Source organism: Anguilla rostrata, chromosome 13 (genome assembly GCF_018555375.3).
Source record: "Anguilla rostrata isolate EN2019 chromosome 13, ASM1855537v3, whole genome shotgun sequence".
Classification (NCBI taxonomy): domain Eukaryota; kingdom Metazoa; phylum Chordata; class Actinopteri; order Anguilliformes; family Anguillidae; genus Anguilla; species Anguilla rostrata.
Window position 1 is genome coordinate 13,548,870 of NC_057945.1, and position 20,945 is coordinate 13,569,814.

Sequence of the window (20,945 nt, forward strand, 5' to 3'; positions counted from 1 at the left end):
GCACCCTTCCTCCCTCCTCAGCTCTGCTCTTCCCTCAGCTGCCTGTGTTCCCAGGCCTGTAGTTTCTCTCTCTCTCTCTCTGTTTCTGTCTCTGTCTCTCTCTCTCTTTCTCTCTCTCTCTCTCTCTCTCTCCCTCTCCCTCCCGGTTCCTGACTGACTCCGGCTCGAGCCTCCTGCTACCCTTGGGCCAGCTCGCTCCCCGTCTGCTGTAAGAGACCTAAATAACAGCCCAGCGCAGAGCTCTCCTCCTCCCTGCCTCGGCGGATCAAACCAACTGCCCGGGCCCTCGCCAGAGCGGGGGGGGAGGGAGGGGGAGGAGAGAGAGCGAGAGTGTGTGAGAGAAAGAGAGAGAGGGGGGGGGAGGAGGGTAGGGGAGGGAGGGAATCGGGGCCTGTGGGCGGGCCCAGCTGGTCACAGGACAAACTTTCTCTCGTTCTTCCTCTCCCCCTGACCTCTCCTTTGTGTTTCATATTTTACAGATGAGAACAAACAGAACCCCTCCCTGTGCCAATCTCTCTCTTTCTTTCTGTTTCTCTCTCTCTCTCTGTCTGTCTCTTTCTCTCTCGATCTCTCTCTTTCTCTCTCTCTCTCTCTATCTTTCTCTTCCTCTCTGACGGGTGCCCCTCCCCTATTTCCCCCTCAGTAAATCGGTGCCTTATTCCCAATACAGGACTCTAAAATCCCCCCACGTCCCCCCACCCTCTCCCCTGCCCCCGATCAGAGCAAAACGCAACATGCAAGCAGTTCCCAGAGTAATAAGCAAACGCACGCGGGTCCCAGACGCGACTCAGTAACTTTCCAGATACTTTCCAATAACAGAAAAGAAAAGAAGAGAAAAAGTGACAAACGGCTTTGCCGCACACAAGCGGTAGACGAGCGATAACCTTCCCCGCCCGGCTCGCTACTCATGGGGCTTGTAGTTTATGGGGCTGAGCGTACGTTAGGGTGATGGTCTGCTCTGACGCGCGTCGGCCAGTCCCCCCCAGCGTGCACGAGTCTCACGGCTGAAGCTCGGCGTCGCAAGTCTGCGAGCTCGTATGACTCAGACGTGAGACTGACAGCCTCGTGACGCGCTGACACCTCAGCGCGAGCAGAACAGTCGCGAGCCAACTTAGAGCAGAGAGAGCGCAGAGCAGTTATCAAAAGTTTGGGATCGGATAGAAAAAGAAAAAAAAAAGATTCTGCCTGTTTAGAAAATGGTCAACGGACCAAGAAGGAAAAATGCCAGTTTGTGCCAGTCAATGAAATAAATGCAAGCATGTATGCCCTTGTGCCAACTGGAATACATTTTTAAAATGATAACTGAAGGAAGAGGGAGTTGTCTCTTACAGCAGAGATTTATGACTTGAGCAGTCTCCGCAGGAAAACTTCCACAAACTGAAAAAAACATTTTTTTCACCCGACGTTTGCCAAAACAACTACTTACGAAACGTTTTTTTCAAAAAGCCAAAAAGATCACAATCAACCGATCAATGTGTATGTGCGGTAGCTCTGCCAAAATCTTTAAGGGTGACGCTGCTATTGTCGTGAACTTGTTGCTCAATTCTCATTACATTTACCAATTTTTGATCCAGAATTTAGCTGGAAATTTGAACCGAACACCACCTATAATTCCGTGATATTGCATGCAATCCTGGTTGAACCAAATAAGTCAGTATTCATCCTGATCAAAATGTGGAGCATAAACATACTGTTGTATTTAATACTGTTCCATTGGTATAAAACATACAGTGCATAACCCACGCTATATCACATGATGAACTGATTGGGTGTGTATATATGTGCCCAGGCTCAGTGCTCTCTATCCGGAGAGAGGAATGGTGACGGGGGTGAGGATTCTGGACGGGCCACCCGGTCACCCGAGCTGCTGCGCCTCAGCAGGTGGGTAAACAGGCTGTGTTCAGGCAGGACAAAGGGGAGCCAGGCACACGCAGGCACACGCAGGCTCAAACGCACGCACAACGGCGAATAGACAAACACGGATTCGATTTCATTTTCGTATTATTACTATACGCGCTCAAATGCGCACACGCACACGCAAGTGCAGATATGGACACACACACAGACACAGACACACACACACACACACACACACACACACACACCTGGAGGGATGTCACGGATCCTTCCACATTCCCGCTATCACTTGTTACTTTTTTTATTTTATTATTTTTTTTACTTTTTAGTCCTGTGGTGAGTCTGGAGGAATAAAATCAAAACCTAAGTCCAAAATGAAAATTGTTGACTGTATTTACAAATATGATTTTTATTAGCATCATTGCAGTAGCAATGTGTGTGCTTGTGTGCGTGTTTATATGTGTGTGTGTGTGTGTGTGTACGTGTGCATGTATGTGTATGTTTGTATATGTGTGTGTGTGCATGCGCACGTGTGTATATGTTTGTGTGTGTGTATACCTGTGTGTTTGTGTGTGTGTGTGTGTGTGTGCGTGGGGCTTTCTAAAACACATCTGAGCATTTGAACTGAAGGAAACACACTAACTGGTGTCAGTGTTGCACCGTTTTCCCACTGAAGCGGCTGCTGACAGCGCGGACGGCAGCGCCGGGTGGAAACCGAAAGGGGATTCCTGGGAGGAAAGCAGCTGGAGGCGCAGCGAGAGGCCGGCGGGTACGACAGAGCAGGCGCTCAGCCAGAGCGCCCGCGCCGTCACCCCCCCCCGCCGGCCTGGCGCAGTGGTACGGCTCGGCTGCTTCTGAAAGGACACCATTTCCTGTCAATCTGTGCTGCTGGCCGGGACTCTCCGTAAACACGCGCGTGTGGGCGAGCTGCGACGTGCGCGCGCAGACTGGCACGCTCGCACGCGTGAGAGCTCCAACGCACACACGCACGCACGGCACGCACACTTCATTTTCTCCTTTTTAAAAAAAAAAATCTCCACTCTTTTATTTTTCTATTACCCAACCCCCTCCCTCTTGTACGTCCTGGAGTACTTCTACATGTCATACATGCCTATCTATTTATCTATTATTGATTTTGTTGTCACGCGACTGAAATAATGAGATAATTCTCGGAACCCCGCCCCCTCCCCCCCCCCCCCCCCCCCCCCCCCTCCCCCCGCGCCTGTGGCTGCGCTGCTTACCCACAACATCTCATTTTCAATTATTCAGAGACTTCTCACCTCGAAACCCCCTCCCAGGGCAGGCTTTATCAATAGGCCTGAGGTGCTTAGCAGGCCAAACGGCTCTAGGAGCAGATCCAGCCCGGCCGGGGCAGTTGCGGTTGGAGGTCTGGGGTGTTGGTGGGTGGAGGTTTTGGAAGTCCTTTGTCGGTACTGAGCGTTATGCCAACGCTTGTGCAATCTTATTGTGTTGCCAACAGGGCTTATGGTTCACGGTATTGTAAGTGAGGTCGGTGGAACTCTCGTCTTCTCTCTCGCTCTCTCTCTGCCCACTACCCTCTGCTCCGCAGTAGGCTTCAGTGCACTCTCTCTTCTCCTTTTCTCTCTCTCTCTACCTCTCTCTGTTTCTCTCTGTCATTGAATGACTCACTCTCACACGCACGTGAGCGTGCACAAGCTCACCCACAGAAACATGGTCTTCTTTCTGATTGAGTACCTATCTCTCGCTCACCCATTTACTCACACACACACACACACACACACTCTCACACACACTCTCGCTCTCTCTACATTTGCCCAAATTCTTAATTCAATAAGGCTTTTATTGGAATAGCCTCCAGACCGCGTTATTATTGTCTGAACTGGTACACGCTGTACCGCTCGCTCTTCCCCTTCCTCTCTCTCTCTCCCTCTCTATTCCCAGCTCTCCCTTTCCTCCCTCTCTCCCTCAGCCGCTCCTTTGAAGATACAGGCTCTTGTACAGGAACTTGTTACATGCTGGATGCCCTTGAGTGACACATTTCAAGGGACACGGTTTGGCTTGACTGTACAGAACGAACAAAGGGATACTAATGGGTGGGCGTGTGTATGTTTGTGTGTGCATGAATCCCTTTGTACTTTGTATGCATAAGTGTGTGTGTGTGTGAGGTTGTGTGTGTGTGTGTGTGTGTGTGTGTGGAGGGAGTGTTTGTGTGTGGACACATGCCTTTGTGTATATGTGCACGCGGGTGTCCATTTGTATGGGTGTGAATTTGTGTGTTGAGTTTGTGTGCATACATCTATGTGTGTGTTTGTACTCACTTGTGACTGAGAAAGAGAGAGAGATTGTGTGTATGTGCGAGTGTTTTACCCCCAGTTTTCATCTCCATCTTTGACCCAACACTTCCTCACCTGTTTCTCCAGACTATCACAGTCTCTTTGTCCTGTGCATATGGCTTCTAGCTCTCATAGCTCAATGCAATAGCACAGTTCCCTGTGTGCATTGGCTCCTTCTGTTACACTAAACCAAACGCCTCCAATGCCAAGAAACATAGTCCAGTAAGTTTGGACACTCAATACACACATTCTACACACTGTTGACCCCACCCCCTCTGCCCCCCCCCCCCACCTTTCCTATTCTTTCCTTGCCTGTTCAAGAAGGCTGAACTCTGGAAGAAACCCCCACTGGGCCACTGACGTTCCCCCCAAACTTATCCTGCCCTCTCCTCCTCCCTCTACTGCACCCCTCTCTCTCTCCCTCTCTCTCTCTCTCTCTCTCTCTCTCTCTCTCTCTCTCTCTCTCTCTCTCTCTCTCTCTCCTCTCTCTCTCTCTCTCTCTCTTCTCTCTCTCTCTCTCTCTCTCTCTCCTCTCTCTTCTCTCTCTCTCTCTCTCTCTCTCTCTCTCTCTCTCTCTCTCTCCCTCTCTCTCTCTCTCTCACTCTCTCTCTCTCTCCTCTCTCTCTCTCTCCACAGCTCTTTTCCTCCTCTCTTCGCACTTCACCCCTCTCACGTTCTCATTATCTAGTAGAAGCTGTCGGTCCGTGGTCTTCCCGTGTTCAGTCTGCAGGCCCGTGTTTTGATTCCCTCCCCGCTAAGCTCTCAGGCTCCCTCGCTCTGAGGAAAACGAGTCAAGGAACCGAAGGAGTCGCCCTCGCGCCATTCCGCTGCCGTTTGCTCTTCCACCTTTTCACGCTCACCTGCCCCCCCCCCCCCCAACCCCGTTTTGGATATGGAGGTGGGAGACAGTCATGTACGGGGTGATGTTTCAGTGGGACACCAGAGGACAAATAAAGTTTCACTCCCTCCCTCTCCTTTCTCTGTTTTTCTCTCACACACGCTTCCCCCTCTCCTTCCCTCCCTAGCCATTCTCCCCTCTTCTCTCTTTTTCAAGGGTTCAAAGGATTCAAACGGGCTTTTTGGAAGACAGAACTTATCCACTGCTGCCAAAACATTTTACAAAAAGAAGAATATAAACCCAAATCTCCTCCCTTTGTAAAACGAAGTACCAGCAAAAAGAAAATAAAGGATAATTACAATAAAAAGCCATACGGTTGAACAATCTGCACTGAAATAGTTAGAACAAAAAACACATTTTGCAAGTCTTACTCTCTGTCTCCCCCCATCTTTTCCTCTGCCTCCTTCAATTTACTTCCCACTGTTCCTCCCTCTCTCTCTCTCTCTCTCTCTGTCCTGGTGTGGAGCTGTGGAGACTCAGCCAGGAAAGACCTCCTCTCCATACTCCACACCTTGAGACAATTATACCCCCCCCCCCCAAAACCCCCCCAGCCTCAGGCCTGTGGAACAGAGAGAAAGAGAGAGAGAGGGAGAGAGAGGGAATGCAGACAGGAAAAAGGAGGCCCATTATTCCTCTCTCCACCCCTACCCCCCCCCCCCACCCCCCCCCTTGGCGCGCGCTGACAATAATACACTTCTGTGAGCGAGCTGCAGACAGGGACACGGCGGCCCCTCGGAGAGGACCCTGACCGGGCCGCTGCCAGCAGCGCCGCCGCCGCCGCCCACGCCGGCGGGTAACCAAACAACCTCCGGCTCGCCGCTCCCCTCCTCTCTTTCGGCGGAAAAAGAACAGAGGAGCCGCCGCCGCCCGTTACGCGGGCCTCCGGGGCGTCCCAGCTGCGGGACCCCGAGGAGACGCGCGCCCCCTCTCCCCCGAACCCCCTGGAGCTCAGGTTACCGAGTTACCCCAACCCTCCCCCCCCCCCCGCCATTCCTGGGACAGGCCCTCACAAAAACCCGCACGTCCCGCTCCAGCGCCACCGTGACCGGAGCTGGGTGGGTTGGTGGGTGGGGGGGGGGGGGTGTGTGAAGTTGGGATGGGGTGTCAAAAGTGTCAAAAGGGGGCTCCTGTGTAAAGTCTTTAAAAAACACACACCGGAACACCCCGCCCTCCACCCTGCATCCCCTTGCTGCGCACCAAAAGTCCGGTTATTATCATGTCACATGATCTGCGATGAAGCGTAAGAGGAGCCGCCATCTTAGTTTTGGCCCCAACCCAGCTCATCTCAGCAAGTATGAAATACCATATAAATCCCTTTCACCCTCCAACATTCAGAATCTGTTAAGTCAACACGCGAAAAACAGGCCACTGTGCCCTTCGCACCAAAGTCTAACTTTCGCTGGGCTTAACAAAAATACAGAGTCACATTCCATCTGTGACATCCCCCCCCCCCCCCGATCCACGCTGTCACCAGTGTGACTTCTTCCCCACTACGCTGTCCCCCTTCGCGTGTGATCTCCGTCGTGTCGTGACAGAGGTGAGTTTCGAATTCCCTTCCGCGTCTGCGGACCACCCTGGGTGGCCCGAGCCGCTGGGGAACAGGAAAGATGAAAATATTGTTCCGCTCTTTCCCTCGAATCAGCTCCAACGTTTCCCCCCCAAAGCGGCCTCAAAGCATTTTTTCTGTTTTTATTCCTGGGAGAAATGTCCATTGTGAACGTCGCTATGACGACCGCTTTGTTTATAGCGCTATACAAATGAAGACTGGTTGGTTGATTGACTAATATCAACTGAGAGGAACGTTGGGTAGGGGAAGGACTTAAAAGTCACATTCCAACTCCGAGAACCATAATCATCATGAAATGGTACGACACTTCTTTTTGAAAACAGGAAACGGTCGTTCCCAGGGCAACTCACCTAACTGTCCATCTTTTTGTTTCGCATTATCCAGTTATAGAACTTGGTATTTACTGAAGCGATTCAGGTCGGGCATCTCACTCAAATGTAGAATACCAGTGCCCTCACCTGTGATTTGAACCTGCAACCTTCAGGGTCACAGGCTCAACTCATTATCCATTAGGCCAGAGGCGGGTGACCCTGGTCCCCGAGCACCAGAGATGTCTCTGCTTTATGTCTCTGACGCTCCGGGCCCAGGGCTGTCTACCTCTCCGCTACACCGCACTGCAAAAGCACTGCGTGCACTCAGAGACCCATAAAAGCAATGTGAAGGGTTTTCACATTCTCACACCATCATTATGAAGACCTGAAATGCACTGTCAGCGTCCCGGAGAAGCCCTGGAGCACCAGTAACTCTGGTCTGACAGGAGAACATTTAAATACTCCAACATCCACGTTGACCCAAAAAATAAAGGCATTCATGTTTTAATTTCCATTTCAAGAATATATGACTGGACAAAAGGATAATGTGACAAAGAACTTAAATGACCTTTAGAAACAAAGCAAAGCACTATTGTAATCAAAATTGGTTTAAAAAAATGTTGTAACAAAAATTCTTTAAATCATTCAATAGACAATGGAAAAAGTCACAATAATGAACGAAACTCTTTTCAACCTGAGATGATAAAAGAAAATCATATTTACTAAATAACAAAAGAGTGCAATAATAAAGGGTGTAATAATGGCAAAAAATGAAGATTTAATTCACTCAGAGTTTGACTTGAACACAGTTAATAAAATGAGTAAAGTTTCATAAAGATGTACACTCTCAATAGGTTTAGGGAACTTCAGAATCTTAATCTGCCTGCTTGCTGTCATGGGTGTGAAGTTGGTTTCACAGCAGGGCTGCATGCATATTTTTATTTTTTTTTGAAAGGCACAAAGCCAGCTTCAGCTCGCAGAGAACTGCCACCTCTCCTCCAGTTCCGCTGGACCCCGCCCACTCAGGGCACCCCCCTCCCCCTTCCCCCCCCGGCGGAAGCCCCGCCCACCTGCGTCTCCCATTGGCCGGCCCTCGTCCGGCTGGTGCCCACTCGTGCCTGCCGGGACAAAAGGCCCGCCCCCCCCCCCCCCCATGGCCCCGGCCTCTCTGTCTTCATATGTCATCGCATGTGATCGCCCACGCTCCTCCCATTCCCCCTCTCTCTCTCTCTCTCTCTCTCTCTCTCCCTCTCTCTCTCTCTCTCTCTCTCTCTCTCTCTCCCTCCTCTCTCTCTCTCTCTCTCTCTCTCTCTCTCCGCTCCTCTCCCTCTCTTCCTTTCCCTTTCAGTGCTTCTTCTGACGTTATGCAAAAGAAGCGACAGGGTGGGCAACGGCTGAATGAAAACGGAAGGCCTCGTTAAGCTCTGAGGCTGGTTGCGATCGAGCGCGGGTCCTCCCGACACCGCAGGGCAGAGAGAGGGGGCTGCGTGCCAGCGACTTTCACCGCTCTGATACCCGCCCGCCCTGCCGTCACACCGCTCCTCTCACAATGACTGCTGCACAGCCTCGCCAGCGCTCTCACCTCCGCTGTGACTTTCTCTTACAGGAAAGCGAAAGAAAAATAATGAGCGAGTGATTTGGAGGCCTAACGTGGGGTTGGGGCGCGTGTGTGTGTGAAAGGATGGAATATATGAAAATCTGCAATATGTTAATGTGGAAAAAAAAAGTGTGAGGACCTCGAAAAGTGTGTGTAAGTGTGTGTGTGTGTGTAAGTGTGTGTGTGTGTGTGTGTGTGTGTGTGTGTGTAAGTGTGTGTGTGTATGTGTGTGTGTGTGTGTGTGTGTAAGTGTGTGTGTGTGTGTGTGTGTGTGTGTAAGTGTGTGTGTGTGTGTGTGTAAGTGTGTGTGTGTGTGTGTGTGTGTGTGTGTGTGTGTGTGTGTGTGGTGTTGGGATGATTTTAGCGATATGGAACTGTGAGAACAGAGGAGCTGAGAGACTTGGCGAGTGGAAGGACTTGTGAGAGGGGCGAGGTCTGAGAAGAGGGAGAGCGCTTTCTCACTGACACTTTTACTCAATCTCTCACGCACTGACTCAGCAGCAAGCCTGCACACACAGAAACATCCACACGCACTGACTCAGGAGCAAGCCTGCACACACAGAAACATCCACACGCACTGACTCAGCAGCAAGCCTGCACACACAGAAACATCCACACGCACTGACTCAGCAGCAAGCCTGCACACACAGAACATCCACGCACTGACTCAGCAGCAAGCCTGCACACACAGAAACATCCACACGCACTGACTCAGGAGCAAGCCTGCACACACAGAAACATCCACACGCACTGACTCAGCAGCAAGCCTGCACACACAGAAACATCCACACGCACTGACTCAGGAGCAAGCCTGCACACACAGAAACATCCACACGCACTGACTCAGCAGCAAGCCTGCACACACAGAAACATCCACACGCACTGACTCAGCAGCAAGCCTGCACACACAGAAACATCCACACGCACTGACTCAGGAGCAAGCCTGCACACACAGAAACATCCACACGCACTGACTCAGCAGCAAGCCTGCACACACAGAAACATCCACACGCACTGACTCAGCAGCAAGCCTGCACACACAGAAACATCCACACGCACTGACTCAGGAGCAAGCCTGCACACACAGAAACATCCACACGCACTGACTCAGGAGCAAGCCTGCACACACAGAAACATCCACACGCACTGACTCAGTAGCAAGCCTGCACACACAGAAACATCCACACGCACTGACTCAGGAGCAAGCCTGCACACACAGAAACATCCACACGCACTGACTCAGTAGCAAGCCTGCACACACAGAAACATCCACACGCACTTGCACAAGCGCGCGCGCACACATACGCACACACACACACACACACACACACACAGGCACATATGTGACATATATAAATACACGCACAGACCGAAGCGCAGGCAGAAACTTGCACGCGTGCGTACAAACGAGCACAGGCCCCAGCCAACTGTGGGCTGGTCTGCAGCCTGGTATTCCAGCTCCGCGTTTATATTAATAAATAATCTGGTACAATGCGCTGCCTGTGCCTCTCCAGCACCACAGTGACCTTCATTTCCCTGCACTCTTCTTTCTAAAACGGAGTGTTGAGCTCTGTAAGACTTCTGCTTAAATTTCATTCGAAGTCCCTTTCTACGTAGCTAATGTAGCTTAACAGATGGCGGTCGGGCCTTATCTTGTGTGGAGATTGTTCAACCGTTAAGCTGAGTCTACACTGTCAGACCCATACTCTACTGTGCATGTTTGACCCTACTCTGAATGTGCTCCACGTATCTGACTCCTGTGATACATACTCCAGTATTCATAGCTCCAGGAAGGTCCTGGAACAAATATTACAGGGACGTGTGTGTGTTTGCGTGCACGCATGCGTGCATGTGTGTGTGGAACGTGGAAGCATAGTTAGTAAAACTAAAAGTTGCAAGTGTGAGGGGACCTCAACATGCTTTGTTCAGTCGGCATCTCAGCTAGTTCTCTTGCCGTCAGTCATTGTCCTGAAAGTGTGTGCTTGTGTTTGTGCGTGTGCGTTTGTGTACGTGTTTGCATTTGTGTGTATATGTGTGTGCGGCGTGTGTGCTTGTTTGTGGGAAAATATTTTAAGTTCAATGCAATTTTCATTATTTACTTTTTTAAACATGTAACTAGAGAACATTACAGGGAGGACGGAGTGTGGCACAGTGGGTAAGGAACTGGGCTTGTAACCGAAAGGTCGCCGGTTCGATTCCCGGGTAAGGACACTGCCGTTGTACCCTTGAGCAAGGTACTTAACCTGCATTGCTTCAGTATATATATCCAGCTGTATAAATGGATACAATGTAAAATGCTATGTAAAAAGTTGTGTAAGTCGCTCTGGATAAGAGCGTCTGCTAAATGCCTGTAATGTAATGTAATTACTGTCATTCAGTTTGAGAATGTTTACTTCCATTGTCAAAGTTGCAATCCCTCTTACGTCCTGTGGGGGCAGTGAAGAGCTCTTTTCACAGAGCGTGGCACATATCAGACTGGAAGAACTTCAGCCTCAAAGCGCAGGATGCGCTCAGCTGGGCCTTCTCAGTGTAACTGAAAAGCACTGGTGTGACATTTCCGCACCAAACTGTGCTTTAGAAGCATCAGTGAAACGAGCCCTTCCCTGTCATTAAACAAAGCAACAGACACCAAAAAGGTCAAACCCGACTTGAACAACTTCAATGACTGTCGTTTAACGTCAGCTGATAAATTTGAAAGCAGGGGTGAATCTTCACTAACTAATCACTAGAGGCTAATCCTCACTAACTGATCACCAGGGGTTAGTCTTCACTAACTACTCATCACAAATGATCATGTTTGACACGGGGCGTGCTATTAGATCTGTCACAGATGGACATCGGGCCTTCACAGGCGCGCAGTGTTTTTGACTGTTATGCTCAATCTGCGCTGTCTCACGCAGAACGGCCTGAGTTTCCTCTGCGCATCTGACCCGCGCTGGAGAAAGGTCGCCCCAACCGTGTAATGGTAAATGGTAAATGGACTGCATTTATATAGCGCTTTTACCCAAAGCGCATTACAATTGATGCCTCTCATTCGCCAGAGCGGTTAGGGGTTAGGTGTCTTGCTCAAGGACACTTCGACACGCCCAGGGCGGGGTTTGAACCTGCCAGACAATCGGTCTTACCTCCTGAGCTATGTCGCCGTGTGACACGGGTGAGATGTGACATCATCGCTGACTTCCTGCGCGATGCCCCCAACCCCGGGCAGGGAGGCGGAGCTTCCTCCATTAAAAACCGCCAATAAGGCCATTTCATTGGCTAGTCCGTTTGGCCCCGTCGCGTTCCCTGGCCGTCCGGGCCTATCGGCTACGCGCCGCGGGGGCGAACGTTTCGCCATTTCGGCGCGGCGCTCTCGAGCGCGACGGCCGCGCGAACCCGCGTCGGACACGCCGATCCCGACGCTCGTTAAAAGCGGAGACGTTTCGCCGCGGGCCAGAGCGAGGCTCTTTACCGCTTCGCAGAAAGACGGCGCTCCTGTCAGATCGGCCGAGGATAAGGGTTTCCAGGAGCAGTCCGAACCCAACGGCCAAGTCAACAAGCAGCATTGCTCGAAATCCTTTCAAAAATAAACCTATCGACACGCTGAACCTGTCGACATGTAGCAGGTCGCTGGAAGATACGGACTCGTACTGGAAAGTGAGGAAAGACACTGATTTACAGCCTTGAGTCTGTGACAAAATGTGTAATGTTTAGAGCAAGGGACCTAAACTATATTAATGACAAGTAATGACACTGGAACAGCTCCCGTTTCCAAATTAAAGGATTTATATGACAAACAAAAAAATATGCTGTAAACACAGGAATTCTTTTTCCCCTAGTCCTTTTGTTACACAACAGATTAAACACTCGAAAAACATTTTAAACAAATACAGATGCATTGCAAACAAAGCTTCAAAAACCTCAGTCTCAAAACTGTACTTTCTGCCTAGAACTTTTACATTTTCCCACACAAATTAGCATCACGTTAGAAAGACCAAGAGGGTGTTACCTTTGAATATAACCACTTTTGTTGGATTGGGCTGTTTTGAATTTTCCCGGTAGTTGCATGAAACTGCACCGTCGCACATACGCGAGTCTAGCGGCGTCTAGCAGTTAAGAGGAGACTCGGCCAACAGAGGGCATGTTGTGCTCGCTGTTCGCTGTGAGGGTTGGGCTGTACGATAGCGCACCGCAGCGTGCTGAAAGGGCGTTTGCGCGAAGCAGAAATACACGCTGCGGGGAGAGGCCTGTCTGGACGGCGCCACGCTGCGGCGTCTGGGGCGGAGGCCGCTTCGCCGGCGCGGTCTCGCTCAGCCACGCCGGTGTCACCTGACCAAAAAAAACCCCCCCCGTCGGACGCAGGCCCATCTTTACAGCCGGGGTGTCCTGGATCGAGCTCACGCTGGAGATCCAGAACACAGAAACTGGGGGGGAGGAGGGGGGGCAGCTTTGGGGCGACCCAGGGCCCTGACGTGGGCCAAACAATGCCCCCACCCCCCCCACCCCACCGCCCCACCCCTCGTCCCTGGGACAGAGAGGGAACACTTAAAGGTGTCGTTTCACAGTAAACGGCGATAGTGGCGATAAGAGCCACTCGGATAATGACAGGGACGAGAGATAACAGATCCCCGGCACAGACACCTCGGCGCTCTCTCTCTCTCTCTCTCTTTCCCTCTCTCACACGCACACGGTCGCGCACGGATGACAGTACATCACGCACCGGCGGTCGGCTAAAGATATGCGAGCGCATGACTTGGCACACGCATGTACGCCCTGCCGCAGGAGCGGTATGCACACGCATGCACGTATGCGCACGCACACGCATACGCTCACCCGCAGTTATGCAGACTCGTATGAACACACGCTCACACGCAGAGGGGCTCGCACGCACACACTGTACACAGGCACGCTCGGACATAATTGAGGAGCGCACACAGGCACGCGGACATACTGAAATCACACAGATGTATGTGCGCACACGTACACGCGTGTCTCACGCACAGATCGTTCCCACATGCCACATCCCAATAGGTACACACACACATGTAAACACACACAAACACACATACACAAGTCCACACACACACACACACGCACACACACACACACATGTAAACACACATACACACACACACACACACGTGTAAACACACACAAACACACATACACACGTCCACACACACACACACACACACACACAACACACACACACACACACACACACACATGTAAACACACACAAACACACACAGACGCACACGCGTAAAAACACACAGACGCACACATGTAAACACACACAAACACACACAGATGCACACGCGTAAACGCAAACACACACGTCCCTCATCGTCGCGTTCGCTGACACAAGCGGGGACCACAGAATCCAGCTCTTCAGGTTAGCCCCGTACCTGTCCGAAAATGCAGCCCGTTTACCTGCACGAGGCGCTGAGACACATCCCCCCCTCCCTCCCTCCCTCCCTCCCTCTTCGCTCTTCCTCCTGTCTTTGTGCTAAACAGGTATTTCTGAACCCGCTGCCAGCGCTGTGGATGTGGGAGGTGCCGCTGGCCCGTCTGAGTGGCTTAGCGCTCAGGAGCCCCGGCCCGCGGGGGCGGGGCTAAAAGCCATTCAGCGCGGAGCGCAGATCGACAGAAGAATGCAACACTTTAAAGACCGGCTCCTTCGCGCCTGCTCTTTTGTGCAGGGCTTTGTCGCAGTCAAACCGGCAGACAGACGTCCCCGACTACAATGCAGGAGGAGAGAGAACCAGACTCTCGAAACGGCTTCTCTGTCCTACTTGGTCGGACTTGTTTTTAAAAAAAAAAAAATCTTTTTTTCCCCCTGTTTTTGCGAAGGTACACGCGCGTCTGTAAACGAACGCTGGAGCCCCGAGCCCTCGATCCTCTGTCGATTAATGACGGTTTGATGAACGTGCTTGGCCCTGAACTCTGACCCGGTGCTTTGAAACCCCAAGCTCGGCTTAATGTGAAAGGATGGAATACATGAAAATCTGCAATAAGTTAATGTGGAAAAAAGTGTGAGGACCTCAAAAAGTGTGTGTAAGTGTGTGTGTGTGTGTGTGTGTGTGTGTGTGTGCGTGCGTCAATTGGCTATGGGAACTGCAGCGAAGCGTGAAAATTTCTTACTAAACCTGAAACTCACATTTCTCTAACTGCCAAATGGCGGAAAGTATAAACTCCCGAGAAGCCGCTGAGGCAGAAGCAAGGGCTCCACTCGATCTGCGGTTCATTCTGTGGCTCCCTCCCTTGCCCCCCCCCCGCCCCCCCCGGCCCCTCCCTGCGTTCTGCCCCCACGCAGGCCGTACAGGATGTCCACGGGGTGCCTTTGAGAGCGCCGCCGCCGGCTCGGGTCATGACCTCCCACCACCCCGACCGATACAGGCGTCTGTCACTCTGAGCATCAATCTCTTCTCACCACTGTACTCCTGTGATTAATGAAATATCCTTAGAAGCACTTCAGCGAGTGAACGCTTTGGTGAGTGAATGTGTGTGTGTGTGTGTGTGTGTGTGCGTGCGCCTGTGTCTTGTGTACGTGTCTGTGTATTCTTCTGTGTGCGTGTGTGTGTGTCTATATGTGTGTGCGAGTGCGTGTCGATGTCTGTTTTAGGCATGTTTGTGTGTGTGCATGTATGAGTGTGTCTTTGAGGGTGTGTGTGCGTGTGTGTGTGTGTGGTGTGGGGAAATAAGTGTGTATGTCTGTGTGTGTGGACACATTCTCAGATTCCTCTGAACTTCATGCTCAGCCTGGGGGCATTCTCTCTCTCTCTCTCTCTCTCTCTCTCTCTCTTCCGTAAATACCTTCAGGATTAGTTTGGGAGTGTGAGGAGGAGGTAGTGATTGACGTCTGAAAGGCTTAGGCAAGTCTCAACCAGAGGGAGACAGGGAACTAGGCATCCGGGGGGGAGGGGGAGGGGGGAAGGAGAACACAGGGGGAATTCTGGGCCTGCTTTACACCCATACAACCTCTGTCTCACCCCTATACAGTTACAAAATACAATAGCATACCTTCCCGAAGCCCTCTCCTCACTCAAAATCAGCCCTTTCCCCTCTCCCCTCCTCGGTCCTGTAAGACAGCGTTAGCATGCGGCGCTAAATAAACGGGAAGGCGGCGGACGCGGCTCCCTGGATGGGGCGCGCGATGCGCTAATGGCCCACCCTCCGGGACACTCCGCCGGGTCCCCGCTATTTTTGGGCCGCCGGTAATCAGTCACCGCCGGTCTCGCGCCCCCCTGCCTTTCCCTCGACGCCCTGGAGGGGGCGTATTTCGTAAGAGCGAGCAGAGGGGGCGGGGGGGAGCGAGCGAGCGGGAGCGAATGTTAAAGAAGGGCAATTTTCGCGTGAGGCGGAGCCGCCTGAGCTCATGGCCCCCGACCCAGCCGCCGCGTCCCCGCAAAACCGCCAGGCCAGCCTGCTGGCCGTCACCATGCTCATAATCCCACGCCGTTAATGGCTGTTTAACACAGTCATGGATAACACTGAGAGCTGTTAACCGCGTGGTAACACTGAGACTGCTAACACGGTCGTGGATAACACTGAAGCTGCTTACACGGTCGGGATAACCTGAGCTGTTAACACGGTCGTGGATAACACTGAGACTGCTTAACACGGTCGTGGATAACACTAGTCTAACGTCGTCTGGCTGTTAACCGGTCGTGGATAACACTGAGAGCTGCTTAACACGGTCGTGGATAACACTGAGAGCTGTTTAACACGGTCGTGGATAACACTGAGAGCTGCTTAACACGGTCGTGGATAACACTGAGAGCTGTTTAACACGGTCGTGGATAACACTGAGAGCTGTTTAACACGGTCGTGGATAACACTGAGAGCTGTTTAACACGGTCGTGGATAACACTGAGAGCTGCTTAACACGGTCGTGGATAACACTGAGAGCTGCTTAACACGGTCGTGGATAACACTGAGAGCTGCTTAACACGGTCGTGGATAACACTGAGAGCTGCTTAACACGGTCGTGGATAACACTGAGAGCTGCTTAACACGGTCGTGGATAACACAGAGAGCTGCTTAACACGGTCGTGGATAACACAGAGAGCTGCTTAACACAGTCGTGGATAACACAGAGAGCTGCTTAACACGGTCGTGGATAACACAGAGAGCTGCTTAACACAGTCGTGGATAACACAGAGAGCTGCTTAACACAGTCGTGGATAACACAGAGAGCTGCTATCATAGACTGCGAAACGGGACCTCCTAACGGGGACCTCCATCCTACATGTTGTTACACCTGTAATCTGTTCTTTCTAGATCGTGACTTTTCTGTGTGTGTGTGTGTGTGTGTGCATATCTGTGTAGCTCTGCGTGTGTGTGGACATGTACGTGTGTGTTTGTGTGCACGTCTGCGCATACCCGTGTGTATGTGTACGTGTACATGTGTGTGTGTACCTCACTCCCATTGTTCTCCTTCAGTTTTCACTCCCTCTTGCTCATGTACTTTTCTCATCTCACCAGCTCTTTCCCCCTCCCTCTCTCCACTTTTCCCCCTCCCTTCCTTTCTCGGCGTGACGGGCAGCGGCACCGCCTGCGACCCGCGGGGGGAAACTCTGACGGCTTCCTCCGCCCATTTCGACGCGCTCCGTTTTTTAAAAAACATTTCTTTTCCCCCTTTTTTTTTTAACGTCGCAGTTCCTTCGGAGCGCATAAAGGGCGCCTTGTTCCACGCCTCGTTCCACGCCTCGCTCCAGACATGAAAGCGGGCCGGCTTGGCGTGCTCGCCGCCAAGGCCACGAAAATGGAAAGTTTTTTTTTCTTTAAAAAGAAGGCCCCTCTCTCCTCGTGAGACCACGGCAGGTCGCCGGCGTGATCTCAGAGCACGGCTTCCTCGGGGGGCTCGGTCTGTCCCCTCCCCGCTAACGCTAGCGGCCTCGCTCGCGGTGGCAGCTGCGCTCCCTCTCACGGTACTGACACAGCTGAAGCCAACGCAATAGAGATTTCGCCCCAGCGAGGAGCATCTCAGACTCCTTCAAAATGGTTCCTGGAGGAGCCCGACTACTAGAACCTAGCTGTCAGGCTCGCTTGCGCACCCGGACGTCCAACGGCAAGCCACCAATCAGAGAAGAAGGAGAGATGGAGCGAGAAACGGAGGAGACAGTGATGAAACGCAACGCGCTTGCTGAACATCCGCTCGTTTGGAGCGTCAGCCTCCGGCAGGTTCCAGAAAGCCGATCTGGCCAAAATTTCTCAGTTTCAATAAAATTCTGTCGACATCAAGTTTTACTATTTGTTCCACGAGTTGTTACAGCCCAAATAGTGCTTCCAGTTCCATTCTGTTTGACTGAGGAAACTCAACTTTTGCTTTCAAATGGAAACACACGGGCTTGGGGAAACCAAAGCATCGGTTACTCAATGTGACAAATCGTTCTGCTAAACCACGTCGGAGGGTGTACTTACACAGTGCCGCCATCTCTTTGGGAAGGTCCGCCCCAAACCTGCCGAACAGACTGCCATTGGCCAGCAGGTCGAAAGGGGAGTGGCTGCGGATGGAGTTGAAGGCGAAGGGGTAGACGGCGGGCGGGAAGCCGGTCATGTGACCGACCTGCCGCTCTCTGTTGGTGGCCATGGCTGTGAAGTATCTGCTGGCCAGCGGGGGTGCGAGCCGGACGTTGTCGAGCTTTGGGGGATTCCGGCCCTCTTTCGACGCCCGTCCGGTCAGGATCTTGCACTGAGATGGATCCAGTTCTGCCTCTGCGCCCCAAATTCAGAGGTGGGGGTGCCTCTTCAAAGGGTCTTTTCCTCCTCAGAAATCGAACCTTCGGCTAGCCGAGGCCCAAGGTTGCGATGTCACTGACGTGACTTGTGGGGACCTTGGGGGGAAAAGAGTAGAAATGGGACAAAAATAGCTGTTAAATACTTGTTAGATAAACACAAACCTGCTCCAATGTGAGGACAGTAAAGCACTACTGTTCATTTCTTTAATTTCAGCCCAACATAAACAAGAATGTGGAACATCCTGCTGATAAAATGTCATTCAGGGAAAAATGTAACAAACGATGTGAATGCTTTTCTTTTCGCATATAGTGCGACAAAGTGGTGTGAGCAAAGGTAGGAGAAGAGGGGAAACAAAAAGAAAACAAAACAAAGGGAAAAGGACGAGGATAGCTAAAAGAGATGAAGGACGGAGAAAGAGAGAGAGTGAGAGAGAGTAAGAGAGAATGTGAGAGAGAGAAGAGAGAGGGAGAGAGAAGAAGAAAGAGGGAGAGAAAGAAAGAGAGAGGGAGGGAGAGTGAGAGAGAGAGAGAGGGAGAGTGAGTGAGAGAGAGAGTGAGTGAGAGAGAGAGAGAGAGAGAGAGAGAGAGAGAGCTCTTGTTTCTGAAGTTTTGAAAGCCTTCCAGACTGCTCTGTGATTCCAGGCAATGCCATATGATTTAAATCACCAGAACTCCACAATAAAGAACTCCTCTGTTCCCTCTGCCAGCCTCATGCAGCAGCCAGCCCCACTCCTGGCTGCCCAAACACGGGTTCGACCACTTTAGAGAGAGAGAGAGAGAGAGAGAGAGAGAGACAGGACCCAGCGGTCGCCCACTTAACCCCTTACACCCCGAGGTCCAAGAGACTCTGAACTTAAAAAGACATCCATCCTTTGAACCTTCACCTCAGCGCTGATATTCAATGTGCACGTGCTATTCAACGCTGAACGCCAGCTCCAAGCCGCAAGGGTGACTGATGAATGAGGGGATTAACCCAACCAAAGCCTTTTCTATCCTTCCCTCACCCTGGGCTACCGGCCTGTCCTTTCTGCGATCCTCCCTCCATACATCTTAAGCTCTGTTTGGGACAGGCACGAGCGGAGGGCAGGCTGAATAAGGGAATCCCTCCATCTCTCTCTCTCTCTCTCTCTCTCTCGCGCTGCAGAACGATCACTTTTTCCCTGGAGTGACTTTAGGAGTGGGCGGTGTCAGGCTGTGGTTTTTAAATGTGGTAAACAAAGAGGAGCCAAAGAATTCTGTGCTTTTTGGAATGGGTGCAGCTTGTGAACCAGTGGGGAAATGTGGGGGGGGGGGGGGAGGGGGGTGGAGAGGAGGAGAAGAAAACATCTCGTAATGAACTCTGAATATACTCAGAAAAGAGGGGGGTGGGGGTGTGTGGGGGGGGGGAATGAAACAGATGCTGATCGTAGGTTGAGCAACTGCAGGATGAGGTGCAGTGATTCTGTCTGGGCACCGGGGGGCACTGTTGGGGTAGCGGGGGTGGCACTCTGCCCAGAAGCTGGAAAATCTGCGCGACACACACACACACACGCACACTCATACGCACATACACGCACATGCACGCACACAGATGCGCACACACACACACACACACACACACACACACTCTTTTCCCCCTCCTCTCTCGGTCCCAGGCCTGCGCGCTCTCTCTCCACACAGCCAGTTAATTACACCCCACTGCTGCAGGCAGCTTCAAACCGCCGCTAATTTAGAGTTCCATTACAGTAAACTGTTCCACATGTGTGTCCAGAGCACGGGCAGGCCGAGGTGGCCACGTTTCAGGAAGAGGCAGGCAGGAGCAGGAAGGAGCAGGGCCCGACGGGCGCTCCCCCCCCAACCCCCCAGCCGCCATTACCGCTGCCAACCTCTCGCACTGCAGCGCTCTCTCACGGTGTTTCACCTGCCGGCCCTCTCTGCGTCCGCGCGCGTGGGCGTTTGTGCGCGCGCTTGAATGGGCGAGCGTGTGTGTGCGTGTGAGTGTGAGTTTCTGTGTGTGTGTGTGTGTTTATGCCTCTATGTGTACGTATGTGAGAGTCTGTGTTTCTGTGTGTGTGTGTGTTTATGCCTCTATGTGTGTGTGTGTGAGAGTAGGTGTTTCCGTGTGTGTTTATGCACATGTGTCTGTATGTGTGTGTGAGAGTGTGTGTATTTATCTGTGTGTGTTTTTGCGTGTGCATATGCAAGTGTGTGTGTGTGTGTGTGTGCATGCGTGCGTGTGTGTGTGTGAGTCTTTGTGAGTACAGGAATACATGTGTCCTTCTGTGTGTTTCTCAGTTCTCTGCGCTTTTTCTGCCATTTTCCCTGGCCTGTCCACGCATTCGTTCGCACAGAATGTACCCCATATTTCCATCCTGCACATTCTCCCTGTCCTTGTCCCCTCCAGTTTCTAACCCTGTCCAGATGTGTGGAGCAGAATGTACCTCAGTAGTGTCCCCCATCGTTTTTGAACTGATCGCTGTACCCCAATACCCGCCACACACCCATTATATGTCCCCAGTATTTCTCCAGCCATTTCTCCTAGATCCATAGTACAGGTCAAAAGAAAATAATACAAGACAAACCACAGTTCTGGTAAAGGTGGACACTTGACTGGATTAGGAAGTGTGGGCGAATGCGTTGGCGCAAAATGGCGGCCCTGGATCAACCAGGTAAGTGTTACACACTGCTATGGTTCGGGT

General features: G+C 51.8%; 1 protein-coding gene across 1 annotated transcript in view; it reads right to left on the reverse strand.

Annotated features, from left to right (window-relative positions):
* The window catches only part of LOC135237393 (retinoic acid receptor gamma-A), a 57,083-nt gene that overhangs the window by 27,018 nt on the left and 9,120 nt on the right, over positions 1-20,945 (reverse strand). Inside the window, exon 2 of the mRNA XM_064304525.1 lies at positions 17,951-18,363. Coding sequence (XP_064160595.1) covers positions 17,951-18,119 — 169 coding nt within the window. The 5' untranslated portion in view covers positions 18,120-18,363. The remainder of the gene's footprint in view (positions 1-17,950; positions 18,364-20,945) is intronic.